This window comes from Ictidomys tridecemlineatus, chromosome 1 (assembly GCF_052094955.1).
Source record: "Ictidomys tridecemlineatus isolate mIctTri1 chromosome 1, mIctTri1.hap1, whole genome shotgun sequence".
Classification (NCBI taxonomy): domain Eukaryota; kingdom Metazoa; phylum Chordata; class Mammalia; order Rodentia; family Sciuridae; genus Ictidomys; species Ictidomys tridecemlineatus.
Window position 1 is genome coordinate 249,160,473 of NC_135477.1, and position 21,854 is coordinate 249,182,326.

General features: G+C 37.2%; 1 protein-coding gene across 2 annotated transcripts in view; it reads left to right on the plus strand.

Moving 5' to 3' along the window:
• The window catches only part of Ccdc152 (coiled-coil domain containing 152), a 43,916-nt gene that overhangs the window by 21,014 nt on the left and 1,048 nt on the right, over nt 1-21,854 (plus strand). The window contains exons 6-7 of one of the 2 annotated variants that reach the window (XM_040272193.2): nt 19,637-19,764; nt 19,898-21,845. In XM_040272193.2, coding sequence (XP_040128127.1) covers nt 19,637-19,764; nt 19,898-20,017 — 248 coding nt within the window. In that variant the 3' untranslated portion in view covers nt 20,018-21,845. Of the gene's footprint in view, nt 1-19,636; nt 19,765-19,897; nt 21,846-21,854 lie in introns of those variants that run through there. The other variant, XM_005325610.4, reaches the window with a different exon arrangement.

Below are 21,854 nucleotides of genomic sequence, written 5' to 3' on the forward strand. Positions count from 1 at the left end.
CAATCTGGATCTTTGTTGGGAGACTACTTATAACTGCTTTAATCTCATTGTTTGTTATTGATCTCTTAGGAATTTTATATTCTCTTGGTTCAATTCTGGTAGGTTGAATATTTTTATAAATTTATCTATTTCTCCTGAATTTAAAAAAACAAAACAAAACTTTTTTTAGTTATAGATGGACACAATATCTTTATTTTGTTTATTTATTTTTATGTGGTGCTGAGGATTGAACCCAGTGCCTCACATGTGTGAGGCAAACACTCCTCCACTGAACCACAACCCCAGCCCTCATGAATTTTTTAATGTAGATACCCAAACACTGTATCATATTATTCATTTAATTTCATTTTGATTGTTTAAAAGTTTATTTTTCAGTCTCCATGTTTTTATAGTTTCTATAGTTTCTCTTGCTGTTGGTTTCAAATTTTATTCCATTATGATATGACAGGATGCAAGAAATCATTTCATCTTTTGGTATTTGTTAAGATTTGTTTTAAGACCTAAAATATTATCTATTTTGGAGAAAGTTATAACAGCTGCTAAAAAGAATGTGTATTCTGCATTGTTGGATGAATTATTCTGTAGATGTCTGTTAAGTTCATTTGATTTATAGTGTAGTTTGACTCTTGTGTTTCTTTGTTGTTGGTTGGTTGGTTTTTTTGTTTGTTTTTTGTTTCGGTCTGGATCACCTATCTACTTATGAGAGTGGGCATTAAAGTCACACACTATTATTATAGTAGAACCTCTCTGTCCCTTTAGGTCCAGTACATTTGTTTTATGATTAGGTGTACAATGTTCTGTGCATATAAATTTACAATAATTGTTTCTTTTGGTAAACTGTTCCTTTACAATATGTAATGACCTTCTATTGACTACTAATTTTGGATTGAAGTTTGCCTTGTCAGACATGAATACAGGTACTTTTCCTTGTTTTTATTTAATTTTCATTGAGTATCATTTTTCATCCTTTTACATTCAGTTTGTGAATGTCTTTGCTAGTTAAGTGTGGTTCTCGCAGGTACTGCACAATTGGGTTTTGTGTTTTAATCTAGTCCACCAGTCTTTTTCTTCTAATTGGAGAATTAAGAATTAATTTATCCAAAATAGATCATATTTTAGGCCTACTAAAACTAACAAATACCAAAAAGATGAAATTATTTCTTGAATCCTTTCATATCATTCAGATTTATTATTTTTTGAAAAAGTGTGTACTTTTCCTATCACTTTGCTATTTTTCTAATTTCTGAGTTATTCCTAATTCTTATTTACTTATCTACTCTTCTAATGAGATATATACTCTTTACTGTGCTCTCTTAGTTGTGTTTATCTTTCTTCTGTGTGGATTATTTCTTAAAATATCTGGCTTAGTGGTCATGAATTCCTTTAGTTTATGCTTAACTTGGAAGGTCTTTAATTCTGAAAGATACTTTTCTGGATATAATAATCTAGGTTGTCAGGTATTTTCTTTGGGGCCTTGAAATACATCATTTCATCCTCTCCTGGCCTTGAGACCTTTTGCTGAAAAATCTGCTTATTCTGATGGGTTTGTCTTTATAAGTGATTTGGCACTTCTCTCTTGAAACTTTTAATATTCTTTATTTATTCTGAACTTTTGTCATTTTAACTACAATATGTAATTGGAAAGGTTATTTTATGTTCATGTCTATTTAGAGTTCTAAATGCCTCCAGTACTTGAATATCCATCCATCTCATTCTTAAGCTTGAGAAATTTTTGCTGTTGTTTCACTGAAAAGGTTTTCTATACCATTCAGCTGAAAGAAAGGTGGTGCAGGACTAATCAAGAAGCATGTTTATTTGTCAGAAGTCTGATGGGCTGCTTTATGCAGAAAAAGAGAGAGCCACAGCAACTCCCCCTTGAATGTTGCTTTTTATAGGCTAGAATCATGGCCATGCATTAGGGGTGGGTATAATCCTGATGGACAGAGCAAGCATCCCCTAACCTTGTGGTAGGCAAGTTTGTTTCTTGGAAACAATAACAGGCGGTTTTCCTATCTCTCAGGAGACAGAACAAGAAAACCAGTATGCCCCTTTATCTTCTCAAGGAGAGAAGAGGGAAACCAGTATGTTCCCATCTCATGTGCTGGTAAGTTGTCTCCTTTCTCTCAATGAGAGAACAGGGAGAGTTTAGCACATCTCCAGACCAGTAGGTTTCATCTCAGGATAGTTTCTATTTCATGGGAGTAAGAACAGTATTTATTAAGTCAGAGTGTGGAAAGGAAGATGGCTGCACTTATGCTAACACTAGCGTATATCTCTACTCCTCCCTAAAGACCTATGAATCTTTAATTTGGTCTTTTACTGCGGTCTTGTAGAATTTGTGTATTCTGTTCATAATTTCTTTTCCCCCCCTTTATTACTGAGTGTTCTAGTTCATCTCCCTTGTCTTCAAGCCCAGATATTCCTTCTGCTTCATCTAGTCTGTTGATGAGACTTTTGTTTTTTATTTGACTTACTGAGTTTTTCATTCCCAAAATTTCTGTCTCCTTTATTTTTTCAGAACCTGTATCTTTTTTTTGAAATGCTCTTTCGTATCCTGCATTTGTCATCATTAATTTACTCAGCTATTTATTTGTATGCTTTTTAATTCATTGATCATTTTAATGATCAATTTTTTCAATTCCTTGTCCAGTATTTCATCCATTTCCATATCTATGGATTCAGTCACTGGGGAGTTGTGAACTTCTGGAAGCATCTTATTGCGTATTTTCTTGTGTTTTTGGGTTGAGATTTGAGCATCTGTTGGGATGGATATCTCTTCTGCTATTGTGTCAGTTTCTTCTAACTGAGCAACTTTCTTCTTACCATGTACTCTAGGCTAGGAGTATATCTCAACATCAAAGCACCTACTCAGTGTGTTCAAAGTTCTAAATTCAATCCCTAACACTGCTTTGAAAGGAGAAGATAATCACTAGTAACAGTAACAACTTGGAAGCAAAGCAGATATCAGTGTATAATAAAAAGTTTTTAAAAGTAAGTTCTCCATCCCCAATAATTAAAGAGAAGAAATGGAGAGTAAACAATATGAAATAAAGCATTGATAAAAGCAAAGTTAATACAAAAATATATACTAAAGGGGGAAAGGGAAGATAAAAGAAAAGTTAAAAGAGAAAGGAAAAATGAGAAGACAAGGAAACAAAAAAGAGAAAAAATCCAGTTGAAGAATTAAGAAAGTACATAAAATTAAAGTATTAAAACCAATAATGAAGAAAAATAAGATATCATAGAGCACAACAAAAAAGAAAGCAAACCAACCAAACAAAAAAGACCAAAATTCCTCCTTGCCAAATATTCAAAATGGAAACACATCTTTCCTAGATTGTAATTTTGGAGGCTGGCAGGCTGGAGATGGGGGAGGTAAGGGATGCTGCTGCATTCTAACTCTTCTTGTCTGCTCCAACCCAAACGGGCCAAACTAGTTAGATCAATCTGTAGGCTGAGCTCCTAACCTCCTTGTGCATCAACAAGTACTAAGGCAAAGTTGTCAACCATAGGAGTGAATCTAACTCCTGAAGCCTCTACTCTGTATCCAGAGACTGGGCATGACCACAGGAGCTACCTGCCAAGCATATAGACCAGTCAAATCTGTGCACCCTTGGTCCCAAGACTCTCTGTCAGTACACTGGTACGTGCCCAAGTGTCCAAACCAAGGCACTGTATCCCTTGAGTGCCTCTGAGCATAGAGGATACAACTGAGTGAACAGGATATATGCTGGGATGGGGAATAACACATACTAAACATTCTACCAATCCTAGATATGGCACTCTGGGACCCAGCCCCACTCCCACAAATTTACCCATAGCTGGTCTTTCTCTGTCATCCCTTGCTAGAATATTATGTCCCATATCCCTTAAAAGTAGTACTCTCAAGTCTATTAATTCTTATTTACTCAGTCTTACTTTCCATCTTCTTTGATACAGCACTTTAAAAATCTGTTCCCAGGGGTGCTCACATGACTTTTACCAATGTAGGCTAGCTAAGTCTTGCAGATTTTTTGAGATTAGTCACTTTTCTCCCTTATCAGACCAAGAAATTATTAGTCTAGAAACTAAAAGAGAAGATAGAGGCAGCTTCCAAGACAAGCATCTATGGCATCTTTCGGCACAGGGGATGTTCCCACTCTTATTAGGAAAGAGTAAGCCAACTCTTCAAACTCTGAGGGTTTAGGGAGGTCTTCAGAAGCATCCATCCATATGTCCTCATCATATTTTCAGGATTCCAGGTATTTCCAATCACAGGAAAACTGGGTCTCAATTTCATCCCAGTAAACATTTGGCTGAACATTGAAACATCTCTAGGTAGAAGTTTAAAATTTCTATTAGATTTTCCATTGTTCAACTGTGTCATTTTTCTGCTACTAAAGCTAAGAGCATGTTTTTAAGCTACCAAAGAATCTCTCTGACTCTTAGACTTATTCCTTAAGTCTTTACCGTCTTGTTAATGGCCCCCAGTTCCTCATTATCCCTTAGTAGGATGTCAATTTAATGTAGCAGTGTCTAGACAACATTACTATCTGCATAGGAATTTCTATCCATCTTTCAAATCCCTGAATTTCATACCTGCAAGGCATTCCCTACTCCAAGAACATTTCCCCAGGTTATTCTAATTAAATCTGTAGCAAAAAAAAAAAAACACATTATATGCTGGAAACTATCAGTATTCCACATACTGCCAAGGTTGGCTACTTCATTGCCCATAAACTGATATGAGCCAATCTCAGAATTTCATCATGACTGTTTTCTTGTACTAGGTCAGGTCCTCCAAGAAGGAACTATCAAAATGGGATTAGAAATTTAAGAGGTTTTGGGGGGTAAGGTACATATGATAAGAAATGGAGAGGGAGCTGGGAAGGCTATCAGTAGTTAATGCAGGTCTAACTCCTGTGCAGGAAGAGAGAAAAAAAGAAGATCGAATTTTTTAAAACAATGTCTACAATACATTTCTAAGAAAGTTTAGGTGAAGGCAATACAGATATTTTGATCCAGATTCACCTGTAAAAGAATTCTACATCTCCCAGGGATTTTCTCACCTTAGTAACCTTTTTACATCCTGTGACTACAGTCACAACCCATAGAAGGATGGCTTTAGCTCAAATGCAGTAATGGATTTTAAAATGCAGGAACAGGGGCAAGTGATAGATTAGGCTTTCTATGATCTAAAAGGATCATTTTTTGGCTGTTATATAGCATATATCATATGACCCAGCATTCCCACTTCTAAGTGAAATGAAAGCATGCATCCAGAAAGAGAAATGAAAAGCATGCATCCAGAAAGACCTGCTTGTGGATGTTTATAGCCGCTATGTTAATAATAGTTCAAAATTGGAATCAAGCAAATTTTTCAACTGGCACATAGATTTTAAAAATCATATACATTCAATGGAATTTACTCATCAATAAAAAGAACAAACTACTGACACATTCAACAGTATAATCACTTCAAAAACATTATGATAAATGAAAGAAGACAAACTGAAAAAGCTACATACTCTGTGATTCTGTTTCTATAACATTCTGAAAAAAGGAACAATTCAGATCAATGTTTTACAGTATGTTGGCAAATAAATGAATTGCAGACAGGTACAAAGACTCTTTGAAATGATAGAAGAATTCTATTTCTTGACTGTAATGGATTAGATTACAATATATTCTTGTTAAAACTCATCAATCTGTATACATGAAAAATGGATTTTGCTGTATATAAATTATATTTTAGTAAACTTGACTTTAAAAATAAAATAACCCAAACAAGGTCAATTAAAAAAAATTTAAAGGATATTAGTCTAGATCCAATTATGATCCAGAAACAGCATTACTAATCATGGAACTTATAATAATTCTGATAATATAATCACTGGATTTAAAGGAATCAATGGAGAATTTTGATGGATAATTGGAAACTCTAATGAAATATATGGAAATGTACTACAAACACAATTACTGAAAATGGAATTTCAGTGTAAGGATTTAATACCCAGTTAGTAAAACTAAGGATAGAATTAGTAAACTGAAAGATAGATGACAAGAAAAAATATCTAGTCTGAGGAAGGGGAAGTCAAGAAGCTGATATATATAAATATGTGTGTATATATATATATATATATATGACATATATATGACACATATGTATATAAGAGTATGAGATTGTTATGCTTCCAATGTGAGATGCCCCCCAAAAGCTCATGTGTGAGACAATACAAGAAGGTTTAGAAGAGAAATGATTGGGTTATGAGAGTCTTAACCCAATCAGTTAATTAATACTCTGATGGGATTAACTAAGTGGTACCTGAAGGTGGGAAGGGTGTGGCTGGAGGTGGGTCACTGAGGATGTGCCTTTGGGGTATATTGTACCTAATAAGTAGAGTCAGTCTCTGCCTTCTGATTATCATGTGAGCTGCTTCCCCCTGGCTTGAGTGCATCCCAGGAATTGGCAAGATATCATCCACCCAAGACTCAAGTAAGTAAAAGTAAAAATTCTCTTGAAAAGAGACCAGTGGGTACCCTTCTTGCATAAGAGGGCCTAGGAAGTTTTTTCAACATGCTTAGCTACCAAAGAACTTAGAGGCTGCTGCAGCCAGGGTCTCTGAAGGCTTGGTTACTACTCAAGATGACAGCAGGCCTTGGCATCCACCACATGGTACTGCTTCTGCAGGAATGCAGGATGCTGGAGTTACATCAGTAAACTTGACTTTAAAAATAACCCAAACAAGGTCAATTATAAAAAGGTCATGGAGGCTTTTGCCAAGATTTCAAAGGAAGGCTTGGGAGGCCAGGCAAGTACAGCAGAGTTGGAGTCCCTGTAGTCACCCCTTAAGAGAGCAAAACATGGAGATGTGAGGAGGAGCCCAAGCTGCAGTGGAGACCCCAAGATTAAGAAATGCCAGTTCTGTGGAATGTCCACTGGGGAAGGCTGCAGGAATCAATCTGAGACAAGCCAAGAGAAAGGCCATTTGAGTTGCAATCAACAAAGCAAAAGGGGCAGAGCTACACAAGCCTTTTGGACTGAATATCACCATGCCATGTGTTACAGATGCCAGATGTGAAGCTACAGGTCTTGTTTTCTCAGCTGGATTTCAATCTTCTTTTGTTCTCATCCCTTCTTTCTATGCCCTTATTTTTGTGAATGGAAGTATTTGTTCTCTACCTTTATATATTGCATACATGTAAATCACTTTTGATTTTTACAGGCACTCACAATGCAAGCTTACCTTGAATATCAGAGGAGCCTTTGGACGTGAACTTTTGGGCAATCTTGAACTGTTGAGACTATGGGGATTCTTGGAAATAAACAAAATGTATTTGCATTGTGAGATGGTCATGAGCTTTTAGGGCCAGTGTGGAATGTTATGGTTTGGATGTAAGGTACCCTCCAAAAACTCATGTGTGAGACAATGCAAGAAGATTTAGAAGAGAAATAATTTGGTTATGAGAATCTTTTTTTTTTCTTTTTTTTTTTTATTGGTTGTTCACAACATTACAAAGCTCTTGACATATCATACTTCGAACAATAGTTTCAAGTGAGTTATGAACTCCCATTTTTACCCCAAATACAGATTGCAGAATCACATAGGTTATACATTCACATTTTTACATAATGCCATACTCGTGACTGGTGTATTCTGCTACCTCTCCTATCCTCTACTATCCCCCTCCCCCCCATCTTCTCTTTCTATCCCATCTACTGTAATTCATTTCTCTCCTTATTTTTCTTCCAATTCCCCTCACAACCTCTTTTATGTAGTTTTTTATAACAATGAGGGTCTCTTTCCATTTCCATGCAATTCCACTTTTCTCTCTCTTTCCCTCCCATCTCGTGCCTCTGTTTAATGTCAATCTTTTCTTCCTGCTCTTCCTCCCTACTCTATTCTTAGTTGCTCTCATTATATCAAAGAAGACATTTGGTATTTGTTTTTTAGGGATTGGCTAGCTTCACTGAGCATAATCTGCTCTAATGCCATCCATTTCCCTGCAAATTCCATGATTTTGTCATTTTTTAGTGCTGCATAATACTCCATAGTGTATAAATGCCACATTTTTTTAATCCATTCATCCATTGAAGGGCATCTGGGTTGGTTCCACAGTCTAGCTATTGTGAATTGTGCTAATATGAACATCGATGTGGCAGTATCCCTGTAGTATGCTCTTTTAAGGTCTTCAGGGAATAGACCAAGAAGGGCAATAACTGGGTCAAATGGTGGTTCCATTCCTAGCTTTCCCAGGAATCTCCATACTGCTTTCCAAATTGGCCGAACCAATTTGCAGTCCCACCAGCAATGTATAAGAGTACCCTTTTCCCCACATCCTCGCCAGCACTTGTTATTATTTGACTTCATAATGGCTGCCAATCTTACTGGAGTGAGATGGTATCTTAGGGTAGTTTTGATTTGCATTTCTCTGACTGCTAGAGATGGTGAGCATTTTTTCATATATCTGTTGATTGATTGTATGTCCTCTTCTGAGAAGTGTCTGTTCAGGTCCTTGGCCCATTTGTTGATTGGGTTATTTGTTGTCTTATTGTCTAATTTTTTGAGTTCTTTGTAAACTCTGGATACTAAGGCTCTATCTGAAGTGTGGGGGGTAAAAATTTGTTCCCATGATGTAGGCTCCCGATTTACTTCTCTTATTGTTTCTCTTGCTGTGAAAAAACTTTTTAGTTTAAGTAAGTCCCATTTGTTCATTCTTGCTATTAACTCTTGTGCTATGGGTGTCCTGTTAAGGAATTTGGAGCCTGATCCCACAATATGTAGATCGTAGCCAACTTTTTCTTCTATCATACGCAGAGTCTCTGATTTGACATCAAGGTCCTTGATCCATTTTGAGCTAATTTTTGTGCATGGTGAGAGGCGGGGATTCAGTTTCATTTTGTTGCATATGGATTTCCAGTTTTCCCAACACCATTTGTTGAAAATGCTATCCTTCCTCCATTGCATGCTTTTAGCCCCTTTATCGAATATAAGATAGTTGTAACTTTGTGGATTAGTCTCTGTATCCTCTATTCTGTACCATTGGTCTACCCGCCTGTTTTGGTACCAGTACCATGCTGTTTTTGTTACTATTGCTCTGTAGTATAGTTTGAAATCTGGTATTGCTATACCACCTGATTCACACTTCCTGCTTAGAATTGCTTTTGCTATTATGGGTCTTTTATTTTTCCATATGAATTTCATGATTGCTTTATCTATTTCTACAAGCAATGCCATTGGAATTTTGATTGGCATTGCATTAAACCTATAGAGAACTTTTGGTAATATCGCCATTTTGATGATGTTAGTTCTGCCTATCCATGAACAGGGTATATCTTTCCATCTTCTAAGATCTTCTTCTACTTCTCTTTTTAGGGATCTGTAGTTTTCATTGTATAAATCTTTCACCTCTTTTGTTAGGTTGATTCCCAAGTATTTTATTTTTTTTGAGGATATTGTGAATGGAGTGGTTTTCCTTATTTCCATTTCAGAGGTTTTGTTGCTGATATACAGAAATGCCTTTGATTGTGCGTGTTGATTTTATATCCTGCCACTTTGCTGAATTCATTTATTAGTTCTAGTAGTTTTTTTGTAGACCATTTTGGGTCTTCTAGGTATAGAATCATGTCATCTGCAAATAGTGATAATTTAAGTTCTTCCTTTCCAATTTTTATGCCTTTAATTTCTTTCGTTTGTCTAATTGCTCTGGCCAGTGTTTCGAGAACTATATTGAATAGAAGTGGTGATAGAGGGCATCCCTGTCTTGTTCCTGATTTTAAGGGGAATGCCTTCAATTTTTCTCCATTCAGAATGATGCTAGCCTGGGGCTTAGCGTAAATAGCTTTTACAATATCAAGGTAAGTTCCTGTTATCCCTAGTTTTTCTAATGTTTTGAACATAAAGGGATGCTGTACTTTGTCGAATGCTTTTTCTGCGTCTATCGAGATGATCATATGGTTCTTACCTTTAAGTCTATTGATATGGTGAATTACATTTATTGATTTCCGTATATTGAACCATCCCTGCATCCCAGGGATGAATCCTACTTGATCATGGTGCACAATTTTTTTGATGTGTCTTTGTATCCGATTCGCCAGAATTTTATTGAGGATTTTTGCATCTAGGTTCATCAGAGATATTGGTCTGTAGTTTTCTTTCTTTGCTGTGTCTTTGTCTGGTTTCGGAATCAATGTGATGTTGGCCTCATAGAATGAATTTGGAAGGACTCCCTCTTTTTCTATTTCCTGGAATAACTTGAAAAGTATTGGTATTAATTCTTCTTTAAAGGTTTTGTAAAACTCCGCTGTATACCCATCCGGTCCTGGGCTTTTCTTGGTTGGTAGTCTTTTGATTACTTCTTCAATTTCATCCATTGATATTGGTCTGTTCAAATCGTGTGTGTCCTCCTGACTCAGTCTGGGCAAATCATATGTCTTAAGAAATTTATTGATGTCTTCACTATCTTCTATTTTATTGGAATATAGGTTTTCAAAATAGTTTCTAATTGTCTTCTGTATTTCTGTGGCATCTGTTGTGATATTGCCTTTTTCATCCCTTATGTTAGTAATTTGAGTTCTCTCTCTTCTTCTCTTCGTTAGCATGGCTAAAGGTTTGTCAATCTTGTTTATTTTTTCAAAGAACCAACTTTTAGTTTTGTTAATTTTTTCGATAGTTTCTTTTGTTTCAATTTCATTGATTTCCGCTCTGATTTTAATTATTTCTTGCTTTCTGCTGCATTTGCTATTGTTTTGCTCTTCCTTTTCTAGGGCTTTGAGATGAAGTGTGAGCTCATTTATTTGTTGGTTTTTCCTTTTTTTGAGGAATGACCTCCAGGCGATGAATTTCCCTCTTAAAACTGCTTTCATTGTTTCCCATAGATTCCGATAGGTTGTGTCTGCATTTTCATTTATCTCTAAGAATTTTTTGATTTCCTCCTTTATGTCTTCTGTAACCCTTTGATCATTCAGTAACATATTGTTCATTTTCCATGTGATATTGGATTTTCCCTTCCTTCTTTTATCATTAATTTCCAGTTTCAATCCATTATGATCAGATAAAATGCATGGTATAATCTCTACCCCTTTATATTTATTGAGGGTTGCCCTATGGCATAATATATGGTCTATTTTTGAGAAGGATCCATGTGCTGCTGAGAAAAAAGTATATCCATTCGATGATGGTTGGTATATTCTATATATGTCAGTTAAGTCTAGGTTATTGATTGTAGTATTGAGGTCTATAGTTTCTTTATTCAACTTTTGCTTGGAGGATCTGTCCAATGGTGAGAGAGGTGTGTTGAAGTCACCCATAATTATTGTGTTGTGGTCTATTTGATTCTTGAACTTGAGGAGAATTTGTTTTATAAACTTCGAAGCACCATTATTTGGTGCATAAATATTGATAATTGTTATGTCTTGTTGTTTAATGGTTCCTTTTAACAGTATATAATGTCCTTCCTTATCCCTTTGGATTAACTTAGTCTTGAAGTCGATTTTATTCGATATGAGGATGGCCACCCCTGCTTGCTTGCGAGGAGCGTGTGCGTGGTATATTTTTTCCCAACCTTTCACCTTCAGCCTGTGTATGTCTTTTCCAGTCAGGTGAGTCTCCTGGAGACAGCATATTGTTGGATTCGTTTTTTTGATCCATGTTACCAGCCTATGTCGCTTTATTGGAGTGTTTAAACCATTAATGTTTAGAGTTACTATTGATATATGGTTTGTACTTACAGCCATATTTGATTATTTATCTTATTTTTTTATTTTTATTTTTTTAATTGCGTTTGTTTCACCATGATTAGTTTTCCCCCCTCCGTCTGTCTTTACTGAGGTACTTCCCACTGTTAGCTTTGGTTATTGTTTTCCGTTTCTTCTTCGTGAAGTGTTTTGCTCAAGATGCTTTGCAACGCTGGTTTTCTGGCTGCAAATTCTTTTAGTTTTTGTTTATCGTGAAAGATTTTTATTTCGTTGTCGTATCTGAAGCTTAATTTTGCTGGGTACAGAATTCTTGGTTGGCATCCATTGTCTTTCAGTGTTTGAAATACGTTATTCCAGGATCTTCTCGCTTTCAGCGTCTGAGTTGAGAAGTCCGTTGTTAACCTTATTGGTTTACCCCTGAATGTAATCTTTCTCTTTTCTCTTGTAGCTTTTAATATTTTCTCTTTGTTCTGTATATTGGATATCTTCATAACAATGTGTCTTGGCGTTGGTCTACTGTGATTTTGTATGTTCGGTGTCCTGTATGCATCTACAATTTGAATATCTGTTTCCTTTTTTAATTCTGGAAAGTTTTCTGTGATTATTTCATCTAGTAGATTACTCATTCCCCTTGTTTGCATCTCTATCCCTTCCTCTATCCCAATGACTCTTAAATTTGGTTTTTTTTATATTATCACATATCTCTTGTATGCTTCTCTCATGATTTTTAACCAGCCTATCTGAGATGGCTAGCCTCTTTTCCAGATGATATATTTTGTCTTCATTGTCTGATGTTCTAGCTTCTACTTGCTCCACTCTATTAATGATACTCTCATTTGAGTTTTTAATTTGGTTTATAGTTTCCTTCGTTTCTAAGATTATGGTTTGATTCTTTTTTATAGTCTCTAACTCCTGATAAAGATGCTTAACTTCTTCCTTTATCTGTTTGTGTAATACATTCTCAATGTGTTCTTTCGCTGCTTGAATTTGCTGTCTTGTATCCTCTTTAAGGTTCCGTTCCATCTGTCTCAGGTGTTCCATGAGTTCTTTATATGACCATTTTTCTGGTGGTTCTATATCCTCCTGAATATTTAGGCTGCCCTGCATTGTTTGCACTCCTTTTCTTCCTTGCTTTTTCATGCTGTTCATATTGTTTCTTGTTCTGTTTGACTGCTGAGTTACTGTTTACTCCTATAAATATATTTGAAGCTTGGGAGGAAAGGTATTAGAAGGGATGGGTAGAAGTCACTAAAGAGAATAAGAGTAAGCAGGTAGAATTCAAGGAAGGGGGAATAAGAAAATTAAAAAGAGATGTAAAGACAGGAGAAAAGAAGGATAGAAAAAAATAGAAGATTAAAAGGGATTTAAAGAAAAATAATAATAGTAGAAATGGAAAATGAGATTTAAAAAATAGAATAAAGTAAAATAAGATGGATTAAAAAAACATTTAAAAAGACAGCAAAAAAAAAAAAATTTATAAATGCAGTCCTAGAGTTCGATTAACTGCTCTTCCAGTGGGTGGAGCTATGCCCACCGGGCCAAGTTTCTCCTCTCAGTAGGCGGGAGTCAATCACTGTGCAGCGGTACTTCCTCCCGGATTGGGCGGGTCTCCATTCCTGCTGTTCGCTGTGTGGGCGGGGCCTTTTGCAGAGCTGGTCAGGGGTCGTTTGCAGCACTGGGTTGGCAGGTGGAGGGTGGTCGTCTGCAGCTCCAAACTGCCAGAGGAGGTTCACAGAGTCGAGCCCTTGGGGCCGGGCAGGCAGCGCCTGCTCCCCCACTCACTGCAAGGGTGTAGGCAGTGGCTGCTTGGCGGTAGCCAGCGGCGGTTCACAGAGCTGGTCTGCGGGGGCCCAAGCAGCCAAGCAGGCAGCGCCGGCTCCCAAGTTCACTGCGCCTTGTGAGCAGCGGCTGGTTGAGGTTCACCAAGCCAGCCCGGGGGAGGGGGGGTGACAGGCATACAGCCAGCAACTGCTCCCAAGTTTGATGTTACGTGTGGGCGGTTCACAAAGCCGGGCTGCGGGGACCCAGGCAGGCCGCTCCTGCTCCTAAACTCGCTGCAGCGTGTGGGTGGCGGTCGGCTTGGGTTCACAGGGCCCGCCCACGGGGATCCAGGCAGGCAGCAATGGTTCCCAAGAACAATGCAGCGTGTGCCCTGCGCCAGCTGGGATTCACAGAGCCAGCTAGCGGGGACCCGGGCAGGTCGCTCCTGCTCCTAAACTCGCTGCCGCTTGTGGGCGGCGGTCGGCTTGGGTTCACAGGGCCCGCCCGTGGGGATCCAGGCAGGCAGCAATGGTTCCCAAGAACAATGCAGCGTGTACCCTGCGCCGGATGGGATTCACAGAGCCAGCTCGCGGGACCCGGGCAGGTCGCTCCTGCTCCTAAACTCGCTGCCGCTTGTGGGCGGCGGTCGGCTTGGGTTCACAGGGCCCGCCCGCGGGGATCCAGGCAGGCAGCAATGGTTCCCAAGAACAATGCAGCGTGTGCCCTGTGCCGGCTGGGATTCACAGAGCCAGCTCGCGGGGACCCAGGCAGGCAATGACCGTTCCCACAAATGCTGCAGCGTGTGGGTAGCAGTCGGCTTGGGTTCACAGAGCCCGCCCGCGGGGGTCCAGGCGGTTAGTGTCCGCTCCTATGCTCACTGCAATGTGTAGGCAGCGGCCATTCGGCGGCCCCCGGCGGGACTGTGCCCCTGCTCTGGGTTGCCGAGATTCAGTATTTTGTGACAATCTGACACCTCCTATTAAACTTACTAGTTCCAGGAAGGTCTCCTTTCAGAGGAAATTTGCTTGAAGTTTCCCAGCAGGACGCATGTGGGTGTATTAATGAGTCTCTCTGATCCCCTTACCACGGAGGCATTGTATGTGCTGCCTCTTCGCTGGCAGCCATGTTCTCTCTCCCCCTGGTTATGAGAATCTTAACCCAATCAATTAATTAATCCCCTGACGGGATTAATTGAGTGATAATTTAAGGCAGATAGTTTGTGGCTAGAGGTGGGTCGTTGGAGGCATGGCTTTGGGGTATATATTTTATATCTGGCAAATGGAGTCTCTCTCTCTCTCTCTGCCTACTGATCATCATGTGAGCTGCTTCCCTCTGCTATACTGTTTGGCCCCAAGGAATGGACCTAGCCTTCTGTGGACAGAGACCTCTGAAACCGTGAGCCCTCAAGAAAATGTTCCTTCTCTTAAAATTGTTCTTGTCTTTAGGGTTCTGTAGTTTTCATTGTATAAATCTTTCACCTCTTTTGTTAGGTTGATTCCCAAGTATTTTATTTATTTTTTTTGGAGGATATTGTGAATGGGGTGGTTGTCCTCATTTCCATTTCAGAGGTTTTGTTGCTGATATACAGGAATGCCTTTGATTTATGCATGTTGATTTCATATCCTACCACTTTGCTGAATTTATTTACTAACTCTAGAAGTTTCTTTGTAGAACTTTTTGGGTCTGCTAGGTATAGGATCATGTCATCCGCAAATAATGCCAATTTAAATTCTTCTTTTCCTATTTTTATGCCTTTAATTTCTTTCATCTAATTGCTCTGGCCAGTGTTTCGAGAACTATGTTGAATAGAAGTGGTGAGAGAGGGCATCCCTGTCTTGTTCCAGATTTTAGAGGGAATGCCTTCAATTTTTCTCCGTTTAGAATGATGCTAGCCTGAGGCTTAGCATAGATAGCTTTTACAATGTCGAGGTAAGTTCTTGTTATTCCTAGTTTTTCTAGTGTTTTGAACATAAAGGGAGACTCTACTTTGTCAAATGCCTTTTCTGTGTCTATCGAGATGATCATATGGTTCTTATCTTTAAGTCTATTGATGTGGTGAATAACATTTATTGATTTCCGTATATTGAACCAGCCTTGCATCCCAGGGATAAATCCTACTTGATCACGGTGCACAATTTTTTTTTTTTAAAGAGAGAGTGAGAGAGGAGAGAGAGAGAATTTTTAATATTTACTTTTTAGTTCTCGGCGGACACAACATCTTTGTTGGTATGTGGTGCTGAGGATCGAACCCGGGCCGCACGCACGCCAGACGAGCGCGCTACCGCTTGAGCCACATCCCCAGCCCGGTGCACAATTTTTTTGATAATGTTTTTGTATCCGATATGCCAGAATTTTATTGAGGATTTTTGCATCTATGTTCATTAGAGATATTGGTCTGTAGTTTTATTTCTTTGAAGTGTCTTTGTTCGGAATCAGGGTGATGTTGGCCTCGCAAAATGAATTTGGAAGAGCTTCCTCTTTTTTTATTTCCTGAAATAACTTGAAAAGTATTGGTATTAGTTCTTCTTTAAAAGTTTTGTAAAACTCCTCTGTGTACCCATCCAGTCCTGCGCTTTTTTTGGTTGGTAGTCTTTTGATGGCTTCTTCTATTTCCTCCATTGATATTGGTCTGTTTAAGTTGTGTATATCCTCCTGACTCAATCTGGGCAAATCATATGACTTAATAAATTTATCGATGTCTTCACTATGTTCTATTTTATTGGAATATAGGGTTTCAAAATAATTTCTAATTATCTTTTGTATTTCTGTAATGTCTGTTGTGATATTGCCTTTTTCATCCCATACACTAGTAATTTGAGTTCTCTCTCTTCTTCTCTTCGTTATCATGGCTAAGGGTCTGTCAATCTTATTTATTTTTTCAAAGAACCAACTTTTAGTTTTGTCAATTTTTTCAATTATTTCTTTTGTTTCAATTTCATTGATTTCAGCTCTGATTTTAATTATTTCTTGCCTTCTGCTACATTTGCTGTTGTTTTGCACTTCTTTTTCTAGGGTTTTGAGATGAAGTGTGAGATCATTTATTTGTTGGTTTTTTCTTTTTTTGAGGAATGAATTCCAGGCAATGAATTTCCCTCGTAAAACTGTTTTCATTGTGTCCCATCAAGTATGTTAGTCACAGCAGTGAAAAAGTTGACTAAAACAGAGATGACTAAAACTAGCAAGAAAGTCTATGGAGAGGTATTAAAGTATGTAGGACTAGTGGTAAAGTCTATGGAAAGACCTGCCCACAGGATGTGAAGGTGATTTTGCTGTGACATCTATCCCTGCACTGATTGCCAGGGTTAACTTGGCAGGTCTCCCCTTCCTCTTTCATTGCTCCACGTGCATCCCTCCTGAAGCTGTATACTCATTCAAAGAGGAGGACCTTCCCTAATAGAGGAGGACTGTTCTTTAGTCAAGAGTTTATGAGTATCTGTACTCCCCTGCTAGAACCTCCAAACAAGCTCTCAAGAAAGACCTGTACTCAGAAGATAACTTAGATGTGAAGTAAGAAAGAGTTAGGACAAACTGAAACTTACATCTTTCTTGAATCTCCATCAACTTTGATGACATGGTGAAGTATAGGAAAATATGTTAAAAAGAAATACTAAAGATAAATATGAATACTTCACAATTATAAAATGTTAAATTCACAAGAAAAAATACAATTCTAAAGTTTTATGCACTAATTAACAGGACTTTAAATATATGAAGCAAAAGTTAAAAGAAATAAAAGAAACATACAGATCCACAGCAATAGTGAGAGATTTGAAGGTACCTCTTTTAGTGGTAGAAAAAGTACATATAAATATGCAAAATCCATAATGGTATAGAAAATGTAAACAACAAAATTAACTTATACCAAGTGGCATATTTAAAATGCTATAAACAGTAAATTAAAAATATGCCTTTTTTAAAGTATGCATAGAACATTTAAGAAACTTGACTGTGTCATTAACTCAAAGGTGAATTTTTCCACATCACATAGGTCTGAAATCATACAGAATATGTTCTCTGAATCCATTGCAATTAAGGTAATCTGGGTAAAACATGTATAACTAGAAAAATCTCTGTATTCTTGGAATTTTTTATGAATGACCTGGAAGTCCAGGTGAAAATCTCAAAGGAAGTTCAAAATTATTTTAAACTGAATTATATAGAGAACATTACATATAAAAATTTGTACAGCAATGTTTGGTGACACACACCTATAATTCCAGATGCTTGGGAGTATGAGGCAGGAAGATCACAAGTTCAAGACCAGCTTGGGCAATTTACCAAGACCCTGTCTCAAAACAAAAAGGTGTGAGATGTAGTGGCACAGTGCTTACCTAACATGCAAAAGACCCTGGGTTCAATCCTCAGTACCACCAAACAAACAAAAACAAAACAAAAACCTTATGTAGTTATTTATGGGCAAATATGTAGCTTTAAATACAAATATTTTAAAAGGCTAAAAATCAGCTATCTAACTATATCAAGAGTTTAGAGGAAAAAACAAACTAGACTCAAAGAAATTAGAAGTATGTCAGATTAGTGAAATTGTAAACAAATATATAGCAATGAAGATCAGAGCCACAAAGTTTTTGATAAAATTAATAAAATGGATTAACTCCCAGTTTCAGAGGTCTCAGTCTCTGGTCTGCCAACTTTATTGCTTTGGGCCCAAGGTGAGGTAGAACATCATAGTGGAAGGTCATGGTGGAGGAAAGCTACTCAGTTTATGACAGCAAGGAAGCAGAGAGAGAGAAGGAGGAGCCAAGGGGTCAAGATGTGATCCTAAAGGGCACACCCATCTCAGTGACCCACCTGCCTGTAGTTAGCACCCAGTATAGTTGTACATTCAATTGTTAATCAAATTGTTAATCAAATGGCTTAATCCACTAATTAGGTTGTGACTGTTGTAATCTAATCATTTCACTTTCTGCATTAACACAGGAGCTTTGGGGGAATACCTCACATTCAACTATAACACCATTTCATAAGACCAGCATAAGCTTAATAACAAAGTCTTTCAAAGAAATTAGGATAAAGAAAATCATATATCTATCCTCTAATAAAGTATCTGAAGAGGAATCCATTTACATGCTTTAGTTTTTATTTTAATCATAACTTCTCTAAATTCAAATCTTCAGCAATGCTGCCTCCAGGCACATAATGGGTTCAGAGTGGACTGAATGGCAAATAATTTCTCTAGGACTTTGTATGATTCAATATATTCTTCTCGGATTTACCTCATCTCAGGAAAAGATGGGAACTTATCCTAGGGCCCTGATCCTAGATCTTGAGTATGTATAAGATTTACTAGTAGAGGAGAAAAGGGGCCTCAAAGAAAAGAAAAAACAAAAACAAAAATATTTAGAGAGGAAGACATGGAGCATGTTAATAAATAATAGTCCATTTTCTACCTTGTGGGTATTACACAAAAAAATGTGGCATTACACAAAAAAAGTTCAGCAAGGGAAAGACTGTAGCTAGACCTGTATTCTTTGACCCTTTCATAGTCTAAAAAGGGAAAGTGATGACTAAAGGTTTCCGAGAAGGGGATGACCATCTTTATAAGTATGTTTTAAGACTGATTTGGGGGCTGGGGTTGTGGCTCAATGGTAGAGTGCTTGCCTAGCACTGGGTTGATCCTCAGCACCACATAAAAATAAATTAATAAAATAAAGGTTTTCATCCCCTTACAACTGAAAATTTAAAAAAAAATAATGAAAGATTTCCTTGAGGTTCCCATCTTCAGTGCTGTAACATTATTAATATGAATGAGAAAGTTGAGACAAGAAGAAATTTGATGATGTGTAGAGAGACATGATGAGAACTTGAGAGAGGCCTAATCATTTAGAAGAGGTAGGGACTTAATGTAGCTCTAGAGTCATTGAGAAGTTTAGGTTCTCTAGACCTAGGAATCCAAGCTTTGTGAACCTTGTTAACTGCTGCATCTCTTGTTTATTTATGCTGCTGGCTTATCACTAAGTATACCCACAAATTACAAATTAATTTATTCACTCAGAAGCATTTCATGAGTGACTTTTTTGTGTTTCAAATATTTTGCAAGGTCTTAACGAAAATATGTAAAAACTATCCCACACATAAGACAGTAAAATTTACTTTCTTGTGAATTATTTTAAATACTTAAGATATATAGGCATATAATATTTTTGAAATGTTAAGTGAATGGATTTTTGTTTTATTCAGTTGAATTAAATGAAGAAAAGCACAAGGAACTAATAGAGAAAAAGGAGATGGAAATATCAGAGTTAAATGCAAAATTAAGAACTCAAGAAAAGGAAAAACAAAGTGAAATAATCAAACTACAGCTAGAGGTAGGTATTTTAAAAGTCTACTGAACTTTAGGATATATTACTTAGTCTAAACAATACTTCAGTTATTGTTCATCACAGTGAGATAAATTTCAGAATTAAAAACACTTCTGTTTTTATGCTCATTCTTCACCAGAGGACCTGCTCAGTCAACATACAACCATCAGCCACACTGCCTGTCAACACTGGAGCTGAAGGTGGACTCTTTAGTTGTTCAGAAGATTCTTGTTTCCAGAGAGGATGTCATTTCCTCTGAGAGCGAGAACAGATAACTCAAAGACTACCAGCATTTTACAGTCAAATCTATATGAGCTTCATAAGACTGTCATTCCAGCCAGGGAGAGTGTTTTTAATCCTCAACATTACTCTCTCTCCAGAAGAAATTGTGGAAGTGTAGTAAACCAACTAGAAATTATTTTTGCTTTATCTGGATAAAAAGAGACAATTTTTTAAGTAACACCTGTTTTAGAGGCAAACAAATCTAATTTAGTACAGCATCTCATAGACTGAGGCTCCAGCTCTTGTTCTGAAGCTAATCACATGTCAGAATCTCAAAAATCCTGATATTTTGACAAAATACCTGTCCTTTAATTTTGTTCTTTATATTTAACCAGTCTCCTTTCTATATTCTTCCATCTCATTATGCTTCCCCACTTCAACTCCCATTTTACTTCATGTTGTAAGAATGCAAAGATCTCCAGGTATGGTGGTTTTATGCCTTTAATCCCAGCAGCTCCGTAGGCTGAGGCAGAGAATCACAAGCTCAAGGCCAGCTTCAGCAACTTAGCAAGACCCTTTCTCAAAATAAAAAAAGATGGGATGTGGCTCAGTGTTTAAGTGTCCCTGGTATAAAAAAGATAGTTCATAGGTCTTAGTTAAAATATACTGCTTATTTTCCAGAAACTGGTATATTCCTGGGGTGCTTGATGAGGTAATATGTGTAATCATATGGCAGAAAGGGGACTCAGGTTGATTTTAGAAGTTCTTTGCTGATGCTGCTGGCTTATCACTAAGTATACCCACAAACAATAGAGAGGACGGATGGCCAACTGAAATAGAATAGGTCATGTTTCAAGATTCACCATTGACTTTTAAACTATCAGTTGGGAGTCTGTATTTTGTTTATTATCTAGGGTTTGTCATTAGTCTAGTTCAAGTATGCTGTTAACCTATGTATGGAACTATCATCTGTCTTTGTTGTAACTACATTTCTCCCCTCAAACCAGAACACAATTTTATTGAGAGTTTAGAAGTCCTCAGAGGCACAACACTAAATTAGAAAGGAAGAATTATAATGCAGTATTGTTCAAAACAAAATTGGTGTGTAAGAATGATCTATGAAAATTTTTAACCTGACTTTGTTTAATTTGAATGAATAAAAATTCAAAGTAAATCAATAAATTACATCCAAATTCTACTACTTATCTTCAGTTTCTAGAGAAGGACAAGTAAGGTTTCCTCCTATGACTCCTATAACACTACATTTTCTTGACAAAAGTACCCTTATGAGAATGTAAAAATATTTTTTCTATTTTTAACTTAAACTAGATTTTCAGCTCTGGTTGCATGATAGAATCAGCTGATGCTGACTAGGTATATAATTAAGTGATAGAGTGCTTGCCTAGCATGCACCAGGCCCTGGTTTCAAGCCACAATACTGAAAAAAAACACCTGATTTTGAGCAAAGAGAGTATGCTAGCTATACCCCAGAGTCTCTAAAATAGTGCCCAGGTATTTGGTACTTCCTAAAGTTTCACCAAATAATTTTTTAAATTTTTAAAATTTGTTTTAATTAGTTATACATGACAGTAGAATGCATTTATACACTTTAATGTATCATACATAAATGGATGGAGTTGGAGAATATCATGCTATGCGAAATAAACCAATCCCAAAAAATCAAAGGCTGAATGTTTTCTCTGATATTCGGATGCTAATTCACAATAAGGAGGTGGGCACTAGGGAAGAATAGAATTATTCCCCAAATAATTTTAATATGTAGTCAGGTTTAATCTTGTTTGGATTTTCTTTGCTCTTTCTTTAAAATTGTTTCCTAAAGATTTTTATGTTGTCATATAAAGAATGCACTTAAA